Raw genomic sequence first — 19275 nt, 5'->3', positions numbered from 1 at the left:
ATACATATCTAAATTTTATTTGGAAAGAGAAATTAATTTACCTTACAGGGGAGAATTTATGGATGAAGGAACTGAGATACAGTATTGTTACTGAACAGGCTTTTTCTTATGAGCAATGATGCTTTGCAGGAAATTAGCTTGGGTGATGTAATTCAGTACTTTTCATCTCAAGTAGTTGGCTTTGTTTTCAAGTGAGTAGGTGTTGGACAGAATTTGAAAAATTCGCTTCTTTGTGTGTGTGAACTCTGCTTCACAAAAATATTTACTATGTCAGTGACATACTGTGCAGTGAAGTGTATTTCTTTGGAGTACATTCTTTAAGAGGTGGCTGTAAAAGTTAACATGAAAGAAGTTATAGTAGAAATTCTAGCATCTGACTTGTTAAACCAAGAAGAAATAGAGAACTTAGAGAGAAGGCTGAAATTCTGCTCCTTGTTGTCTTGGAGCAGTGTGGTGTCCAGAACCATCTGCTGTTTGTGGACCCCTCAGCTAGCCCTGATTAAAGATCAGATTATCAATGTAGTTGTAGCCTGAAATGTATAATTCTGTCTGGGCATTATGCTAAGTATGTGTATAGATGAATCAAAACAGCTGAAGTGATTAGAGCTGAACAAATTACTTTCACATCCCTAAAGCTTTGTAGTACATCTAAAAAGCATATAGGAAGGCAAAATGGTACTGAAGGGATGTGGATGTTCTTACAGATTATTTTCTCATGTTTTTTGGTTTCTGTTCATTGTTAGTGAAAGATTTCTTTCCTAGAATATGCAGTTTCAAGGAAACTTAGACTGTATTCTATGGAAGTAAACTCAGAAACAAATGCATTTAATGATAATTTTAAGCCACTTCAATCAAACAGGATTACTGTTTGGCTATGGCAATAGGAGTAGAAATTTCCTTAGCATTTGCAAACACAGAAACCCTGCTCCATAGTCACAGGCAAAACATGCAGTTTGGAGTTTTCCAAAGCACATGTTTTTAATAATTTGTTTATTTTTCAGCACTGTAGGTGTGTGTTGCACAACGATAGAAAAAATGCCAGCAGAGTCCTCCTACACTCTGAGCTCCGTGTAGACTAGATGCTAATTGTGTTGATGAGAATAGCATTGAAGCAGTAAATCTTTTGTAAGCTGCTTTTTGTTTGGTTTCATTCATTCTTCTCCTTAGTTCAATCTCTCCTGTTGCTTAAATGGTCTGGATGTAGATGACAAGTTTTTCAGACAAGTATTTCCAGCCCAGTCTGGGCTGTTGTAGGGATGGAGTGGCCACATTTGGCTCAGCCCTCCCTTCCCCAGGCCATAGGGATGTGGCACTGATGTGAGGACACACACACGATGTTTGGTTCCATTCAGCCATTTGTCTCTTCTGCTTCAATCAGCTTCAATCAGTTGATTCAGTGGCTCTTCCCTATTTCATTTAAGAACAGAAGTTCTGATAGGCGTGGACATGCTTCTCTGTTCTAAATTGCTTCAATTTTAAATGTTGTTCTTTGTCTTAGGTAATGTCTTCTCTTAAGTAACAGTTGTGTGTGAGTTTACCTTTCTAATGCTTCATTGATGATACAGAGAAGTACCATCTGTTCAGTTTTATAGATACCTTCCATGACATGAACTCTCTCATTATTTTGCCAAAGTCCACTCTGGGGATAAAGCTTTTATTTTTGCAGCAATGTTATGTAAATGAGTATTGTATATCTACTGTTTGGTACACTAATAATTGCATCACTTATGATTTGTTTACACTTTGAAGCAGCTGTCTCTAGTGACAGGAATGTCTGAACTGTTAATTTTAGTTATACTTAAACCTGCTGAAATTCCAGTAGAATTTAAGATCATTGCTTTCAAGACTGTAGTAGTGTCCTGTGATTTCTGTGTTGAGCACCTAAAATGAATGGCAATTCAGATGCATTCTTTCATTTAAGTGTATTGATACTGAGACCATGCAGAGTTTTTCAAAGGTATAGTGAATTACAGAGAATCTGGAGTGAAAATCACAGGCTGAAGTCTGGAAGCAACTATAGAACAGAAATAGTTTTATAATGTTTCAAGAGAAAATAAGTTTTCTCATTTGACATTGGCTTTTATGTGTAATAATGCACCATTAGTATTATAGGTACATGCTGTTAATAAATTTCTACCCTGATAATAGAGAGATGATGTCCAGTACTTTACCTCTGGTGAACCTTGTTTTGACAGCTGGTTCTGTGTGTCCCCAGGAACAGTTGGTTCATTTGAGGTGATTTGTCTTACTCTCCTGAAGTCCCCTCTAGATACCTCTGCCATTCTTTGTTGTGGGAATATGGTGTCCTAAGGGTTTCTGGTATGTCATAAACAAGATACAGTTTGTGTGCCTTCTGTTCCCTTTCAGAAGGGACACCTTGTATGTGTCTGTCAGAGATGTTTGTGACACCAATTTTTTTTTTTTTTTCTGTTAAGAAGCTCTCAGAGTTAAGACTGTTAAGACTGAAGTTGATTTTGCTATGTTGCTGTAGACTCTTTTCTAGGCTAATTTCTTGTCTTTAGAATTATTGGATACATAAAGAAGAAGAAGAAGTCAAAGGAGTGTTGGATGGGGGGGATAGATCAGTTTATGGCATCCATCTGATCTGTGCAAGACACACTGCAAAGGTTCTCATTTTTAGCATAGAGTAAGTGCATCATACATAGGCAGGAACAAAACTGTTTAGGTTTTCATTGTTTGATAGAGATTGTGACAGGAGTGTCTGCCTGGTTCAAGTAGAGGTTTTGAAGTCTACAAATTCCAAATTAGACCACTAATATGGGAACTTTTGAGTATGTGAGAGTGTTTTGATTTGTTAATTGCTCCCATAAATAACTAAAAATTCTCTTTTCAGAAAGCTTATCACGTGCAGAATAAAAGGGCATTATGTTCTGCAAAGATTAATTCTTGTTGCTTCTGATGGTGTCTAAAAAGATTTAATACTGGGGAAAAGAGTTACTGAATTTAAAAATCTGCAAAAGGAAAATCCCATCAGCCAGCTCATCATAATGCTGTTGAGTGATAGAGGGTGAGGATCAACTTCTTCCAGCAGCTGGACTCTGAACCATGAATTGCTTTGATCGATCATGACAGCACACAGAAATGCAAAAACATGAAGTTAGAAAAAAGTCTCTTGCAGGGTGAGGACCAAAGAATTCTGACATGGGTTAAGGGTTGGTAAATGTTACTCGTCCATTCAAGACTTAAATCATGTTGCCTATGTTACTTTATTTTACATGGTGATAGATCTTACGATGTTGAAGGATGTAATATTAAATAAATGGAGATGGATATCAGGAATTGGCTACTACAACTGAAAGAATAAACAACAATTAAATATTAAAAAAGGGAGTTTTATTTACACACCCTCTGTTCATAAATGAACAACTGTAAAGAGTAAGTGCATAATCTATTACATTACTTATGATATCTTTATTTAAAGTCCAGTCATCTTGTCTTTGAAAGCAGATAGCTGCAGTGTTGGAGAAGGAAAATGTATTTCTCGGTGTAAAAATTAGTTAATGCAGGAGGTGCATGTGTTCTGGAGAAACAGTTGGCATAAGCAGCTTCCACTCTTTCTCTAAGCATGAGATTTTATTTCACAAAAATGCTTGATGTCTGTTTCCCAGTTAAGTTTCCCAGTTAAGTATCTGTCGCATTTCTAATTTTTTGTTGTGAGGGAAGCCTGTGGAAATCGATTAATACACAGGTGCAGCGCCTGTTTTGTTTAGTGTGAAACAGTCTCATTTAGTGACTTGTATTAATAATGTAACATTTTGTATCTCTGAACCTCTGATTTGGTATTTCTCTTCTGATACAGGTGGTCTGTTAGAGAATTCTGGTTTTTAGGCATCCCCTCTTTGTTTTAATAAATGCATTGTACAAAGTCATGCTCAGGTCTGATTTTATACACAACACAAAGCAGTGCCAAATTCTCCCATCATTTCCCTTTGCAGAAGAATTACCTTGCACTTTCAAGTATTAAATTCCCCGAGCACAGTGGTATTGCTTTTTTCCACCATGCATATCCTTAGCTCAACAGTTTACTACATTCTTCTGCCAAATACACCAGTGCTTGTTTAAACAGATTGCTTTGGCATTGGGCCCACAAGAACCACGAACCCAGATGCTGGAGAAAGAATATTTTTGTGGAAAGGGACCTTTCAGAGATGATTCTGCAGAAACTCTGTTCTTTTTTTGCAGGTTTGTCTCTGAACCTTCAGTGTCTTTAAGCTGACAGGTCTCACACCAAAGAGCTTATTTATACAAATTAACTGTCATAGCTACTGCAGTTTTTCACATGCATACTCCAAGTCAAGTAATTGCCCCAAATTGAAGTGTCTTTTTTTTAATTACTGTTGTTCTAGGATACATTCAGACGCTACAATGCCTTGTCCCAGACTGTACCTGTAAGGGTTTTTTTCCACCCTTTGTATCAGTCCCTCTGTGAATGTGCAAGGTGATCAGTGGAAGGAAACTGGAGAGGATTTAGAAAAGAAACCAATACATCGAAGGAGGAAATGACATAACAGTGGAGAATGGAAAGATGATTCTGGAGAGGGATAACATAATTTAGGAAGGTTTTTTACCACCCTCTGTAGCAGAAAAGTGGATTGAAGCCAGCAGTGTTGACAGTTCATTTCTAGTAGAAAAATAACAAACTGAGACAGAATGTCTGTGGATATCTCTGATCTTTTGAGTCAGCAAGGATTAATTACCGCAAATATCAGATTGCCTGTAAAGATACACCAGAAAAGCCAAGCTATTGTGCTTCCTGGATCCAAGTATAAAAAACTTGCTGTTAATTTTTAAACAAGACCAGTCCAGTGCAGCACAAGAGCCTTGTCTTGTTCTGCTGTCACTACAGTAACTATTTGATTGCCTCTCTTTTCCTTAACTGACCGAGTTTCTTCCTGTTCCCGTTTGGTTTGGGGAAGGATATTCCTCTATGTGTTCAGCATCTGCAGCAGCCTCTGGCACTATCTGAAGTACTGGAATAGATGAAGTGCAGGATTTAGGACTTGTTGAGTAGCCCGATGTTTTAAAGCAAATTGCTAAAATCAAGCATGAGATCTGGTTTTGTTTTAAAGAGATAATGTTAAGGTAACTGTGTACAGTAGATCAAATATCAGTGTGTTAATATGTTTTTGTATATTTGTCAGTTAGGTGTTCAGTATAGGGAAGAACATGTAAGTGCCTGACCCCAGGATAATTTTTCTAATGACGTGATGATTTATTTCTCAAAATTTTGTTACTGCTTTAACAGTACTTCCAAGCATTTTTTTGTGGTTGTTCCAATGAACTCTTATTTTACAAAATGGTAACCCTGAGACTTTCCTCAAATTCAGATCCAGTTGTATGAATACTCTCAGCAAAATTCCATCCAAATAGCTGAAAATGTGAAATAGTTACTTTTACACTTTCCAAAAGGAAGCTGCTGTGTTAGAGATATTAAACTGTTTTAAATAATAAATAAAGTAAAGGTGATGGCTGGCTCCTTCCTCTTCCTCTGTCACTACTTCCCAATGGTATGCTGACAGGATTATTTTTTTTCTTTCCCTTGTCTGAAATGAGAAAATTTGGGCTTCTTGTTTCTCTCAAGAATAGCCTGTTGGGCTGTGCAGTGTTTATGGTTGAGAGTATCTCGCTCTTTTGTTTTTAAACTCATTACTGGAAACTGAGGGATTATCCTGGGGAAGGATGTGTACGTGCTTTTCCTTGCTTGCTGCCCCGAACATCTGCTCTTGGCTGCTCCTGATAGAGGATATCAGGTTAAATGCAGTGTTGATCTGATCCAGTATTGCTGTTTTTCTATTGCTTCACAGAGAATTAATTATTTTCTGGGCCACAAAAAAAAAAGACACTAGTGTGAGAAGACTTGTGTAGAGATAAAGACCCAGACTTCTGCTGTACCTTTGGAACAAGAGGTGCTTAATGAAATACTGGAGCCTGGGGACTCTCCTCTTATGCTTCTACTGCCCTGGATTTCCCCGTACCCTTTGGCTCTGTAAAAGGTGCCAAAATCATCTCTGGGATGTTCAGTTTCTGAGTTTCTGTCTTCCTGCTATTTTTCCTCCCTCAGTTAAATATGCTAATAATAGAACAGTTTGTTTCTCCTCTCTCCACTGGAAAGAGCAAATAAAACATTAGTCTTTTGTGCCTACCATCTATATTGCACAGATCTGTTTAGACAATATAGAGTTGGGGATTGATGCTAATCTTTTTCTTTTCTGGTTTTTTTTGGGGGGTGAAGCAGCACAATCAAATATTTTAAAATTGTATACCCTAGTGGGCTTAAATCTTTCTAGGCAATGTGAAACAGACTTAAACAGAAATTATTATTATTATTATTATTATTATTATTATTATTATTATTATTATTATTATTTAGATCGAGGCATACAGAGTAGGATGTAAAATAGCATTTCAGGATGTTTCAGTAGTCTCAGACTGATTTCTTCCTGGTAAGATGGATTTGGTTCTAATTAGTTGACACATTTTACTGTTCAAAGTAGAAACCTTTGAAGCAGCAAAAATGGAAATTGGCCTTTGGCAAGTGAAACTGGACCTTGTTCCTACATGTGGAAAAAAGCTTTGCTACTTATCGCTGGTATCTTGAGTCCTCTGTCTTGTGTTCCTTTAAAAATCCACATTTGATTTTGATATGCTTGTTCCCCTCCCTAGTATACTTCTGATTATAAAGTAATTTACCTTAAAAAGTGTTTTCATCAGATTGTCATCAGAAATCACATGATTGTAAATGAACAGAAGACATAAATACTGTATTTGGAAAAAAGATTGCACAGACAAGGACACACTCAAGAAGGTGACTTTCAAGTTTCTGTTTCAGTTCACGTGCATAACACCACTTCCACAATAATGCGACTCTTTATGTACTGTAGAAAAGTTTTTTTTCCCCTTTAAGTCAAAGCTATATTTATTTGTTTTAGCAATAGAGAAGTTTGAGTGCTCATCAGTAGAAGCTGAGTGGGACCATGAAAATTATTTATGTGGCCTCCTAGACTCAGTTGTGTTGAAACAAATGCTAGAGTAAGCAGTCTTACAACAGAGTTTTTTGAGACAAAACTAGAAATTTTTCATGCGAGGACAGAATGATCCCACCATGTGAAATACATTGTCAGTTTTCTTCTTGTTCAGGATTTCACTGGGTATTTTAAGCAAATTAAAAAGAAATGCTATTATATGTAACATCTGAAGTAATTTCAAAATTCCTTGTTTCTGAAACTACTGAGAATGCACGAAGAAGTTGAATTAGGGTGCATTTTGATGCATTTGTGTGCATTGGTATAGTGTGGGTATATTCATGAAACAAACACAAGCTTAGAAATGTGAACTGTAATGAAGCTACAGCTGGATTTAAAACTGGTTTTCCAGTGCTAAGATGTGGACAAAGAAAAGGACAATGAAATATGAAGAACAGCACTAAAGACAAGGAGCTGACATTTTCAAGTTTTATACTGAAATGACTCCTTTGAAACACTAGATGTGAATAAACACCAATTTCAATTGTGTTCAATTAAACAAGGGCAAAGTCCTCCTCTCTATTTTTTGGTCTGTAAGCAAGACTGAAATACAGTATTAAAGATGCAAAGCTTTTCAGTATTTTGCCCATTGGTTGTAGGCACACACAGGCAGTGTTAAATGTCACACACTATGGGAAGATTGCACCGAGGGAGGGAGGAATAGACAAAACCTCCTACAAGAGCAAGTGTGGTTTTCTTACTACAGTTGGAAACATAGTAATTGTATTTCATAAATATATCCAGGTCCCTCTTCAAAGGGCTAGGTATTTGTTTTCCTTGATTCCTGTTTGGAAAGCTTTCCAAAACGGAATTTTCCCCCCCAATTTCTAGTCAGTTTGTTAAGGTTCAGGTAGAGCTTTGCACTGACACAGCTGAAAAGACCAGCAGGGAATGAAGACAGGACCCAAAAAAGCCTGACCTGTACAATTAAGGTTTTAGGTTTTGCTTATTGTGCTGTCCTTGATACTGTCAGTGGGATATTTTCCCCATTATCCTTTGTTTTGAATTTTATGTGGACCAGCTCTGTGAAATGGGGGGGTGATGCTCGAGTTGGCACTGGTGTATTAGAGGCATTAGCTGCCATTTCTGTCTGACTCTGGTTATGCTGTGCCTTGTGGGTTTGTTCCTCTGCTGCCTGATCCTGGTGAAAGTGGAAGTTGGTTGAGGGTAGCTTCAAACCAAAATGATGACTTTAGTTAAGGAAGAGGATTTGAGTTTTTTTCCTTACTGGGAGTTTGTGCTTTCTTTCTTTCTTTACTGGGAGTTTGAGGCAGTCTTGGGCGAGAGGATTTTATGAACTCAAAGACCAGTCTGGATCCCTGACCATGGTAATACAATTAATCCCATGCATTTATTCTTCCAATATTTCTCTTCCTTAAGAATTATCTTCCCCAAACTAAGGTGCAAATATTTAGTATTTTCTCAGCTGCACACACAAATCTAAGACTTAGCTGAGAACTGAATTTGTAAGTTTGAAGTCTCTGGCTGTCAGCCTTCTCTTTCGACTTTTGCCTGTTTTGCTTGTATTTGGAGACATTCCTTTCACTTGGACTCTAAGAGAGTGATTGCCCTTTGATGCAGCCATCAATGAAATTATTCCTCTGTAGGCAGCTGATCTGAGGTTGCTTTTCTGGGGTTATTTTTAGAAATCACCAAATATACAATGAGGGAATTAACTTCATGTACTCCCATCTAAACAGGTGACTAATCTAACTTTGAAGATCACACTAGATACAGACTTGTTTTAGTAGATGGAATGCAAGTTGCTGAAGAGGGTAAACAGATCAGGCATGGCTTTTATGGGCTTGCTTAGATTGTTTTATTTTCCCCTTCCTCTGTACTTCAGAATTCCTGATGAAAAGGTCTCTGCATTCTCCTACTAATATGTTTCAGATGTGAGCTATAGAGATGCTGGAGGTAAAACCTCCAATGGTTATAGCAGTACCACAGTGCTGTAACCATTAATGTTAAGGCACTGTCTAAATTGCTTGGTTTCCATGGAATAATGTGAAGATTTTGTTCAGCTGTTTGAGTCTAAATAGATTCAGTTTAAGAATACTACCAGAATCAGGGGGCTTAATACTTCTTTTTGCATTCACTATTAAATATTAATTATATTTAAAATAATTGGATGGATTCCTAGGGGCTGGCTTTTTCACATTGTGTCTCTTACACAAATGATTAACAATAAAACAATGGTAGGTCAGATGTGTAACTGTTGCAATTCTTTGAAATGTTATGAATGAAAACTGGAATTAATTTTGTGGGTTTTCTTTGTTTTATCATGTATCATGCTAAACAGCTCTTGGCATAATACAATTTGTAGTGTTCAGTATTGTTCTTCAGTGGGGTCTAAAGACATCACCATCTCTGGAAACTATATTTTCTTCAAGTTTCACAACTTTTTATTTTTGTAATTAATTTGTATAACCATAATTCTGCTTCTCTGTTCTGGAACAATTCCACATTTTTAGCCTGCTCATATTTCACTTCAGTAAGCAAAATGGTTGCCTGCTTTTACTCCTTTCTTTGAAACAAATTGATTATAAGTGCTTGAGCATTCTGGGCAAGATTTAAACTTGAATTTTATACAATGTTGGGGAAAGCTTAGCCTAGTGTTAAACTGTGTAAAAGATATCTGAGAGATATGCAATTTATTTTGCTCAGCACAGCAGTTAGAAAGTTCACATAGTTGAGAATGCAATTAACTAAATTATCCAGGAAAACTGAAATTAAATTCCATTTTCAATATTCTGCCTGGGGAAGTGATATTGCTCGTTTCTCCAGCAATGCCAGAACAAATGATGGGTGAAAACTGTTTTAAGCTTCTTTAATAATTTAGCATGGAAAGATGATAGTGTGTAAATTGTTTCCTGCTGAGTGTACGTGGTGCTGGTCACCAGCCAGGGATGGAGGAGGTGTTTTTTTGGGCAAGGGGTCAGAATAGGTTGCATGGATGGGGGTGGAAGCAAATGGCAAGTAATTTATTAATTATGCAAATAAAGTTAACTGTGTAATAGTTGTAACTGCAGCAGGTTTCCAGGGCAGAAATTTGCCAAAGGACAATCCACTATTATGTTTTTCTCTTTTTTTTTAGGCTCTGGATGTTGACCGGACTGTTCTCTATAAAATGAAGAAATCTGTCAAAGCCATAAATTTATCTGGTCTGGGTAAGTACATAATTCCTGTTAGTTTATATTGGTGAAATTGGAAGATTTAAGCGCTCAGATGTCATACTGAATCAGAAAGAGTTATACTGGTAACTCTGAGAAGAGAAATATGTGCATTTTAAATGGCAATCTTGAACTAGCTGTTTGATCATGACCTCAGTAAGGATGAGATATTGTGGGGTAGCTGAACCTCTTTTGCTGCCATATTGGTACCAAGTGGTGAAGCTGTGCTCTCCTCTTCTCACTGGATGTAGTCTACCTGCTCCCTCTGTCATGCCTGCTGCTTGGCAGATCCCTAGGTGAGTTTTTAAGCTTGTATAAAGCTGCATATGCAGTGAGATCAACTTAATTGGGATTAAGTGAGCACCTGAAGTGGTAGGGCCATGTGTATCTTCAAAAGATGAGTGTGTAAGGGGGTGAAATTACCTCCCTTTGGCAGCAATAAGAAGCTACATTTGATCTACTGCTTTGTGAAACCTCAGTCTCCCTGGTGGCTTCCACTTATGTATGTTGAGAACTTCATGACAAGAGGAGCTGATGAGCTGCAACTTTTTATTGTCATGGTGTAAAAAATCAGATATTTTTCTTACAATGCTGTATAAAATACAAAGAACTATTGCTGTATGCATTTTTAAATGTGTGCCAATCTCTTAGGGTTATGTATGTTTATCTTCTTTGAAAAAAATTACCGAAGCTTTTGTTTTTGTGGATCAGCAGAATTTTGTGAATAAGAAACAGCATTTGTTTTTATGCATAAGAAATGGCATTTGGTTGGCTTTTGTTCTCACTGTGCAGTTCACAGCAATTAGAGCTAACAAAACCTATATTAAATGCAAAATAGATAGGCCTGTCAACCTTGGAGAGCCACCAATATCTGACAGAACTTGTGATCATGGTGGTGTTCAGACAAGGTTAGAACAAGAACTCTTGTTGTGGTATAATTCATCTCAGCTAATTGAAAGGAAGTTCCTTGTCGAATGTTGTAAAGCTGTTATCTTTGGATTTGGAGAGTCCAGTTTAAGATTCATCAGGAGCTGTTCCATTGATTTGGCATCCTTTCTTCTCTTCTTTTTCTTGCTTGGCTGGTTTTTTTTGGCTATTGAGGGTTTTTTTAATTGTATTCTAGAGTGCTAGACTGTGCCTCATAATCAGGGTACCTGTTAGAGCATTGTAACAAGAGTCTTTGCATAAAGTCAGTACCTTGCCTGTGTTTTAAATTTGTGCTGTCCACTCAGTCTTGACAAGAAAGGTTTGGAGGCATTCATCTTCCACCAGCAGAAACATCACTAACCAAGCCACTTGTCAACCCCTGGAGTTTCTTTTTGCAAAACAAATCCCATGGTCCTACACTCAGAAGAGTACAGTGACTGGATTTTTAGTATAGGTTCCCTAAATAGTTAATATACATGTTTTGTCTTTCTTTTTTAATGTGAGAGTTAACAAACCATTACTAAGGATTACCTAGTGACTCCGAATTTGTACATAGCCTGGGTTCTTACTTAAAGAAAGCCTCTAAACCCTCAAAACTGGATCAAGTTTCTTATTTTGATGGATTTCATACTTTTTGTTTGTAGATAAACTTTTAAAATTTGTCAGGAATACACCATAGAACAGGAAGAGTATTTTGGAGGGTTCCATGAGAAAAGTAGTTTTTTGTTTTCTTCAGAATCATGTGGGGAGTACCAGCTCAGTTAATAGTACTGCTGCAATAAACTACCATCAGCATTCTGGCGAATGTCTCAGAATCCAGAAGAGCAGTTCCTGGGATGCTGGGGAATAGAAGACTCCTGGGGGTGCCAGGTGGAATGGGTGTTGTCCTTGTTTCCTCGGGTAAAAAGTCAGCATGGCTCAGCTACTAGTTGCACATCTAACCATAACACTTAAAGGTATCAGCCTTTTCACCTTGCAGGGGTAGCTTTCTCTTTTTGCTGTAGGGATTGTGGCCTGACCTCTTCTCTCACCTGGGTTCATGTAAGCTAAGCTGGATGCAGGAAGCACCAAGAATGCAGAAAGCAGTGTGGAAATAATTCACCTTACTGGGTAGATGTGAGATCTAAGGGGAGCTGTGACCTGCCATATCCTCATTTTTGCTGCCTGTGCCAGTTCCCTGAAAGCTTGTTCAGCTGTATATATGTCACACAATAGAATTAGTTGACCATCCTTACTTGACTCTACAGCAAAATTTTTGCTGAGTACTCAGCCCTTGCTGTTGATGGTGAGGAAAAGAAATAACTTTTGGTGATAGTACTCACTTTTTAAATGTAATAGCTATCTGCAAACTATAGGCTGCAAATTGAAGTCACAGGCTGCAAATTCAAGTGCCCAAGTTAAAGACTTGTAGAATTAATACTGTTGGTGTAATTTCCATTCTTTGTGTACATTATGTTAATTTAAGCGTCTTTAATTAAATGGTGTTTTACCACTTCTGCAGAGGTTTTTGTTTCATATGTTGGAAACTGGAGAAAATTTGTTGCTATTTGAGAAACAAAGTTCTTGAATGGCTGTCCATAGAGGACACATGAACACACAGGCTAGCTTTTAGTCTGGAGCATGAAAAGTTTATTGAATGGGTTGTATAACTAATTCACTGTAATTTGGGAAAGGACATAGTATCAAAAATTCTTTGGATATTAATGTGTTGATGTGTACAAATGGGCTTGAAATGAAACTGAATCAATGCTTGTTTGAACAGATTAATCCTCTCTAAATAATCTCCAAGGTTTATGCTAGTCTCATGTAATGACCAAGACAGTCTTTGTCCTTATTAATGCATAATTTGTTTTCTAGGTTATGGAGTTTGTTTTTTTGTTTGTTTTTTTCTTGACTTCCTTTGAAGCTTTAGAAATTGTCTACAGCTAGAATAAGAAATAGGCAATGTTAACTTTCTTAAGTGCCCACTTGGTGTGCTTTGTCTACATGCTCAAGCTTGACATGGTCACTAAACTTGGGTTCAGAAATACATTCTGTTTCTGTTTTATTCCACAGATCAAATTGACTTTTGCCAAAGGGACTTTTTATGCCTGTCTAAACAGGCAATTAACCTGGTGACCTAGGAGTAAACCACTTGGGCAAAGTAATTAAGACTGAAGCCTCTCAGATTTCCTTTATATTTGAATCAGGGGAATTTATTTTATGCCTAGATTTCCTCTCATGTCCTGGGCTGAATATCCCCCCAACATGTGCAACTCAAAGCTTTCTGAACGTTGATTTTAGGTGTGTGCTGGATGAATTGTCCTGGTGTAGCCCAGGACCACTGGACAACTTCTAGGGCAGAGCTTCTGGTTTTGTTGTCTCAGAAAGGAATCTGGTTGTCATGAACCAGAGCTCCTTTCAGAACTGAACTGGCCTGTGGTAAATGCAGATTGCTTGGATTTGCTTCATATTCCACAGCTGCCCTGAATCAGAGAAGTAATGTGGGTATGGTTTTGCCTTCCTTCATAATGTGGTTTATAGTCCTTTTCTCTAGGATGACCCAAGTGTGTTTGATCTATTGCCTTCTGTTTAGAGATCTAAGACTTTGCCAGCACACTTTAGCTCCTCTGTTTGTTTTTCAGCACACAGTAAAACATAATAGCACAGAGTTAAAATAAGAAAGTGTTAATAGAAGACTCTAAAATCTGAAAGTTCATTATAGGAGTTGGGAGTTGTTATGAAGTCTCTCCTACAGTGCAGAAATACTATGGGTCTTTCTAGAGTGTCAGATGTTTGTCTTATCTTGGCACATTGTCATTTGTACAACATGTGGATAGGTACATGCAAACCAGAGTTAGTGAGATGTGTCATACTTCTGGCTTATCAGTGTTATTTGTAAATAATGACTGTTTTTTGTATCAAGCAAACATTTTTAGCAATAACTCTGGAAAGTTGTTTCCTTTAAAAAAAACCCTCAATTGTGATTTCAATAACCTTATATCTACTGATGATGTCTTCATGTTTTGCTCTTTTTGAAGCTCACGTGGAAAATGAAGAACAGTATACACAAGCACTGGAGAAGTTTGGTGGCAACTGTGTTTGCAGGGATGACCCAGATTTGGGAACAGCGTTTTTAAAATTTTCTGTGTTTACAAAGGAATTAACTGCACTCTTCAAAAATCTGGTAAGAATTGCTTAAGAAAAACATGGAATTTTAAAGCCAAAGGCTGTATTTCGGAATTATAATAGCTCTTCATATTGAAGATAATTTATGCTCTAGCAACCACTTCTTAAAAAATTCTCAGCTTATGAAAATACCTCATGTTCTAGGCTTTCCCCTTGCAGAAGTCAAAACTCTACCCAAACCAAAGAAACCAGGAAAGAAACCACCACAAAACAGAAACAGAACAAACCCCCTTCTTCCAACACTTCTTACACCTAAAAGCCTCCCACAATAAAGTTGTTAAAACATGCATTATAAAACACACACCTCAATTTACTTTAAAACTGTGAAACCAGCAAAACCCAACTTGATTTACTGTATGATCATGATGTTTTTACTTTACTTTTTCCCACTTTCCATTTGTATTTGTAAAAGGAGATTTTAGTTGCTGTGGAAGGCTGGTTTTGCTTCTCAGGGAAGTAAGTCAGGGAAACAAAATCAAGCAAAACGCTAAAACAACAGTATCCTCTGGGGAGCTATTGGGGACCAATCCTCCAGCTGAAGCCAGTAAGTCTTAAAAGCCTCTTTGGTGAGCCAAATGGGATGGAGCCAAATGGAAGAATGGAATTTTTAATTATAAATGGAGAATTTTCAGCCTCAATTTCACATTAATCAGAGGGTACAAAAAGGACAGATTCTGATTATATCCTATGGAACAGAGCTTTCCCGTATCTTAAGTACCAAATTTACTTGAATTCACAGAACTCTTATACCGGGAGCTAGGAAGGGGAAATGACCCAGATTCCCAGGAGCATTTAAAAGTCTGTGTCTGCTGAAATCAGTGGCATGGAGACACATCAAATGCTTTTGTGAGACTAGACCAAATGTCTGTAGTTTGCAGCCAGCTGGTCATAATCACATCTTTGGGGAATGTTTCCAGCTGATGGGATTTAGGGCAGTTCCATTCACTCTGTGATGCTGTCCTCTCTTTTTACCCAATGATGATATTGATGAATACAGCCACAAATGTATTTATCAACAAGGAAATGTATTTTGCATTGATTGCATAGATCTGAACTTCTCTGGGTGGACAAATATTATATTCTGTACCAGAAGAGACATCCTGATTCAGTGTGAGTCAGTTATCTCAAGTCTCTCATACAGGGGCAGGCAGCTCCTATGGAAAGGAAAATGGAATGGGTCTTCTAATTGATACCTTCTGTTGACTAAAGCTCCCTCTGTATCATGTATTAATTCCAGTATGATGAATTCATTAGGCAAATGGATCTGGGAAATCTGATGTTTAGGTGGTTCTAAAAAACAATCTATTAAAAGCTATACCCCCTCCCCAGAAAAATCTTTTAATGTATCACATTTCAAGAATATTTCTGAAAGCTAGAAGGTGTTGGTTTTTCACCAAAAATCTTAGCTATTTGTTCTCTTAAAACCAGAAACTACTATATTTGGAAAATGTTTCTGACAAGAGAAACTTTTCTTCCATACTTTGGAAAGGAAAAACACCAAAACATCTATAGGAAGTTGAAATGCATGTTTTTGTTACCTTTTGTTATCGACCTGAGTGTTTTGTGTGTCTTCTCCAAGAAATATTTGTAGTTCTTTTTGCTGTGAACCAGTGGGTTTATTTTTAGGAGCGGCTATGGCCTTTTGCTTCAGTTTGTGTGTATAAGAAGAGAATAGGTCATAAGAGAGTAGCTAAGTCTGTAGTTTTTCTCAGTTTGTGGTTCTTATTTTCTCTATTTTTGAAGGGAAGAATAGTTTTGCATAGCCATGAATGCAATTTTTTTTAAATATTGCAATAGCTTAGGCACCTTCTCTCTTTAATACAGTCTGGTGAAGAGCAGGTCTCTGTAAAGTTCTGCTCCTTCCTTATAGGCCTCCTATTATTGAGGTTTGAAGTTTTTTGTTTTTTCCTGACTAGCAAAAGAAACCTAATGGTCCTTGACTTTGGTGTCTCAATAGGAAAATAGTTTCCTCCAGAAAGAAATACATATTAAAAAAAAAAAGATATGAACTTCATTATTGCTTGCAAATGCCATATTTATGAAAAAGAAATCTAGAATAATGAAAAAATATAGCTTTATGTAGCTTTGCCTGTTAGAAGTTAATGCCACTAGAATAAATTTTTTTGTCACTTTGAAAATCTGTTCATAAATTCAGTGTTTGAGGCTTAGCTTTCTAAAAGGTTAAAATGGTATTGACCAGTATAAAAGTTCTGTGCAGTCATTGGCAATAATTTGGGGTGTATTTTGTTTGTCATAGACATATGTGCATTCTCACAATGAGGTGACATACCCAACTCTGAATGCTTTTACTGACATTAAAAACATGCCTCTCCTCTGATGTTTCCTTGTAGCACTCCACACATTTTGGTTGTAAATATTTTCATCAAAAATGTAGCCAGGGCCGTGCAACCTGCTGCTGTGGAAAAAAACCATTCTGAAAGGTACTCTTTAAATAGACCTATCTCTGGAGTTTCACAGGGTGCTGAATTTCCACAGAAGATTTTAACTGAAGTGGATGGGGAATGTGCAAGGAAGTGAGAGGACATGTTCAGACTGGAACAGATGCCAAAGCTATTAACACTGGCAAAGCTGTAGGGCTACTGTCAAGTTTTGCTTTGTCATATATTTTACTTTTGTTTCTAGAAGCTGATGTGTTCTGTCAGCTCTTGGCCTGGATGGCATTTAGAGCTGTAGCTCCAAAGTGCTTCTGCACAAAGATTTTCCTTAAATTGGTTCTTAGTAAGGTAGAGAAAAGCCATTATAAAGTTGTTCTGCTTTAACTGGAGTTTCAGGTGCTTGTTTTTCCTAGTAATTTTAAAAGTTTCCCAAAAGACTTTGAAGTTTTTATGGCCTTATCAAGGCATCAGTTTTTTAAAGTATTTCCGTAACAGCTGAAATTGTTTTTGGGTTTAATCCTAAAACCTGTATGCTATTCAAGTTAAAGTTTAGGTCTTTGGGTTTTTATAAGTGTGCTTATAACCTTTTATAACTTTGCTGCTTTTATGTGTGCACTTTCAAATAGTGCATAACATTCAAAAATGCCCCACCCCAACCTTTGTAGTTTTTCTTAACTTTTGAAGTGATTTATAAATGCATCTTCAAGATATGAATTGATATTTTCTGTGTACAAGATCCTTGTAACCATTTGTTTTAGCCATTCTACCCAGTTTGCATGATTTGGATCACTTTGTGATATATACTATGCAATTATTTTCTCTTGCCAAAGCTCTGATCTCAACTTACAAATTTTTCTTCAACTTCTGTTTTTTAAGAGGGTTGAGCAATCAATTTGTCTTTTTGGTAGTGAAAGATGTGAAAATACTAGAGGCCATTTTCAGAGGTAACATACTACATTTTCTGGCAAGCACAATATTGCTTGGTGATGGCAACCTTGTTACTAATTCCTAATATAATTACACCGCCCACTAGAGTAGGAGGAGCTCCCAGGTAGGTTAGGTCAGTGTGGCACTTGCTTGTAGTGTTAATTACTCTGTCTTCTTAGGTAGGGATAAAGGTGTGAGCCTTAATCCAAAAAATGTTAGGACAAGGAAAGGCTCATTGCAATACGTTTCCACTTTAAATATTTTCTCCTTTAAGTCCTATTAAATTGCTACACTGAGAAGAAATAAACTCTAGTTGTGCATCTTTGTCAACAGTCCTTGGAAAGGGGTTTGATCAGTGAAGATGAAGTAGCTATTTAATAAATACCATTTTCTGTATTTGCTGTTGTTATACATGCTCTTGTCCTTTCTTTTTCATTTATGTAAATTTAAAGCTAATGGAATAAGCTGGATTGAGAAGAGTAGATCTGATATTTCAGCTCTGTGGAAGGTAGCTGGGAGTAAGAGATTCTATTTTCTATTAATAATCCTTTGATTTTTAATCAGAAAAAAGGGAAGAACAGCAATGATATTTTTCTGACCATATGCTCTTGCTTTACTTACTTTTTTAAATGTAAGGAGAAAGAAAATTTGCTTAACTGTAAAACATAACAGCAAAACTGAAGGAATTATCTTTTCTGTATTATATAATGAACTTGAAAAACTTATGCCCAGATTTTTCTTTGTTTACACCAAGGTTTTAAAAAACAATGTTTGATGCCTGAACCTTCATGAACATATTTTTGTTTAGAAGGACTCACTTAAAAAAACTCTACAGGTATATATATTTGAGATTGGAGTATTATATATGGACCTTAATGATTTAAGTTGTGAGCTATCTGTTTTTCGCCAGTACACTTGGGGAAAACTTGGCTAATACTAAAAATTAAAATTAAATAGTACTGTTTGATTTATGCTTGTATAGATATAAACCAAGATGTAATAATTCCTCCTTAGCAGCATGGGTTCAGCTCCTGGAATCAAATCTTTATTTTTTTGCCAAAGGGTATTGATCCAACTGGAGGAAATTCAGAGGACAGTAATAAAACATGATTATGGCTTCAATAGGTAGGTTCATGAGGAAAGTTTAGAAGAATTTTAAATGTATGGTTTGCTTCACAGATAAAACTCTGGTTGTGGAAGAGGAAAATAATAAATTGTATATAAATGGGATCTCACTCTGAAACTATTAGGTGAAGATTTCCCAGAGAAAGTGATAGAAGCCTGCCACTTAGGTCTTTCAACCTAGCTTAGAAAACGTGCACCCTGGAATTCTCCACTGGCAAGGAAGAAGGGCTAGAATAATGGCAAATCTTGTCCTTCCTTTGCTTTTGTAATTCTTCATTTTATGCTTTTCAGATTTCCCATGAAATACTTCCTAATAGAGAAGTTCCCAGTTTGTAGTTTGTGTATTGGTGCTAATAATGGGGCTGATTCTAAGTAGTCAATGGTGGCAACACTTAATGTCTTATGTGAAGACCTATTTCTAGGCAGCTGTGCCAGCAGCTCCATGTGGACACTTAGTGGTGCTCAGCTCCTCCCTGTGGCGTGGTGGGTGGTGTCCCAGCTCAGCCACACCTGTGC

At 37.0% G+C, this 19275-nt stretch overlaps 1 protein-coding gene across 3 annotated transcripts in view; it reads left to right on the top strand.

Moving 5' to 3' along the window:
• ASAP2 (ArfGAP with SH3 domain, ankyrin repeat and PH domain 2) overlaps positions 1–19275 on the top strand; it is an 86305-nt gene that overhangs the window by 8706 nt on the left and 58324 nt on the right. For all 3 annotated transcript variants that reach the window (XM_066314829.1, XM_066314828.1, XM_066314830.1), the window contains exons 2-3: positions 10141–10213; positions 14164–14309. In XM_066314829.1, the coding sequence (XP_066170926.1) occupies positions 10141–10213; positions 14164–14309 (219 nt within the window). The remainder of the gene's footprint in view (positions 1–10140; positions 10214–14163; positions 14310–19275) is intronic.

Source organism: Sylvia atricapilla, chromosome 3, assembly GCF_009819655.1.
Source record: "Sylvia atricapilla isolate bSylAtr1 chromosome 3, bSylAtr1.pri, whole genome shotgun sequence".
In the NCBI taxonomy this organism is placed as follows: domain Eukaryota; kingdom Metazoa; phylum Chordata; class Aves; order Passeriformes; family Sylviidae; genus Sylvia; species Sylvia atricapilla.
This window is presented reverse-complemented; position numbering and strand designations above follow the sequence as displayed.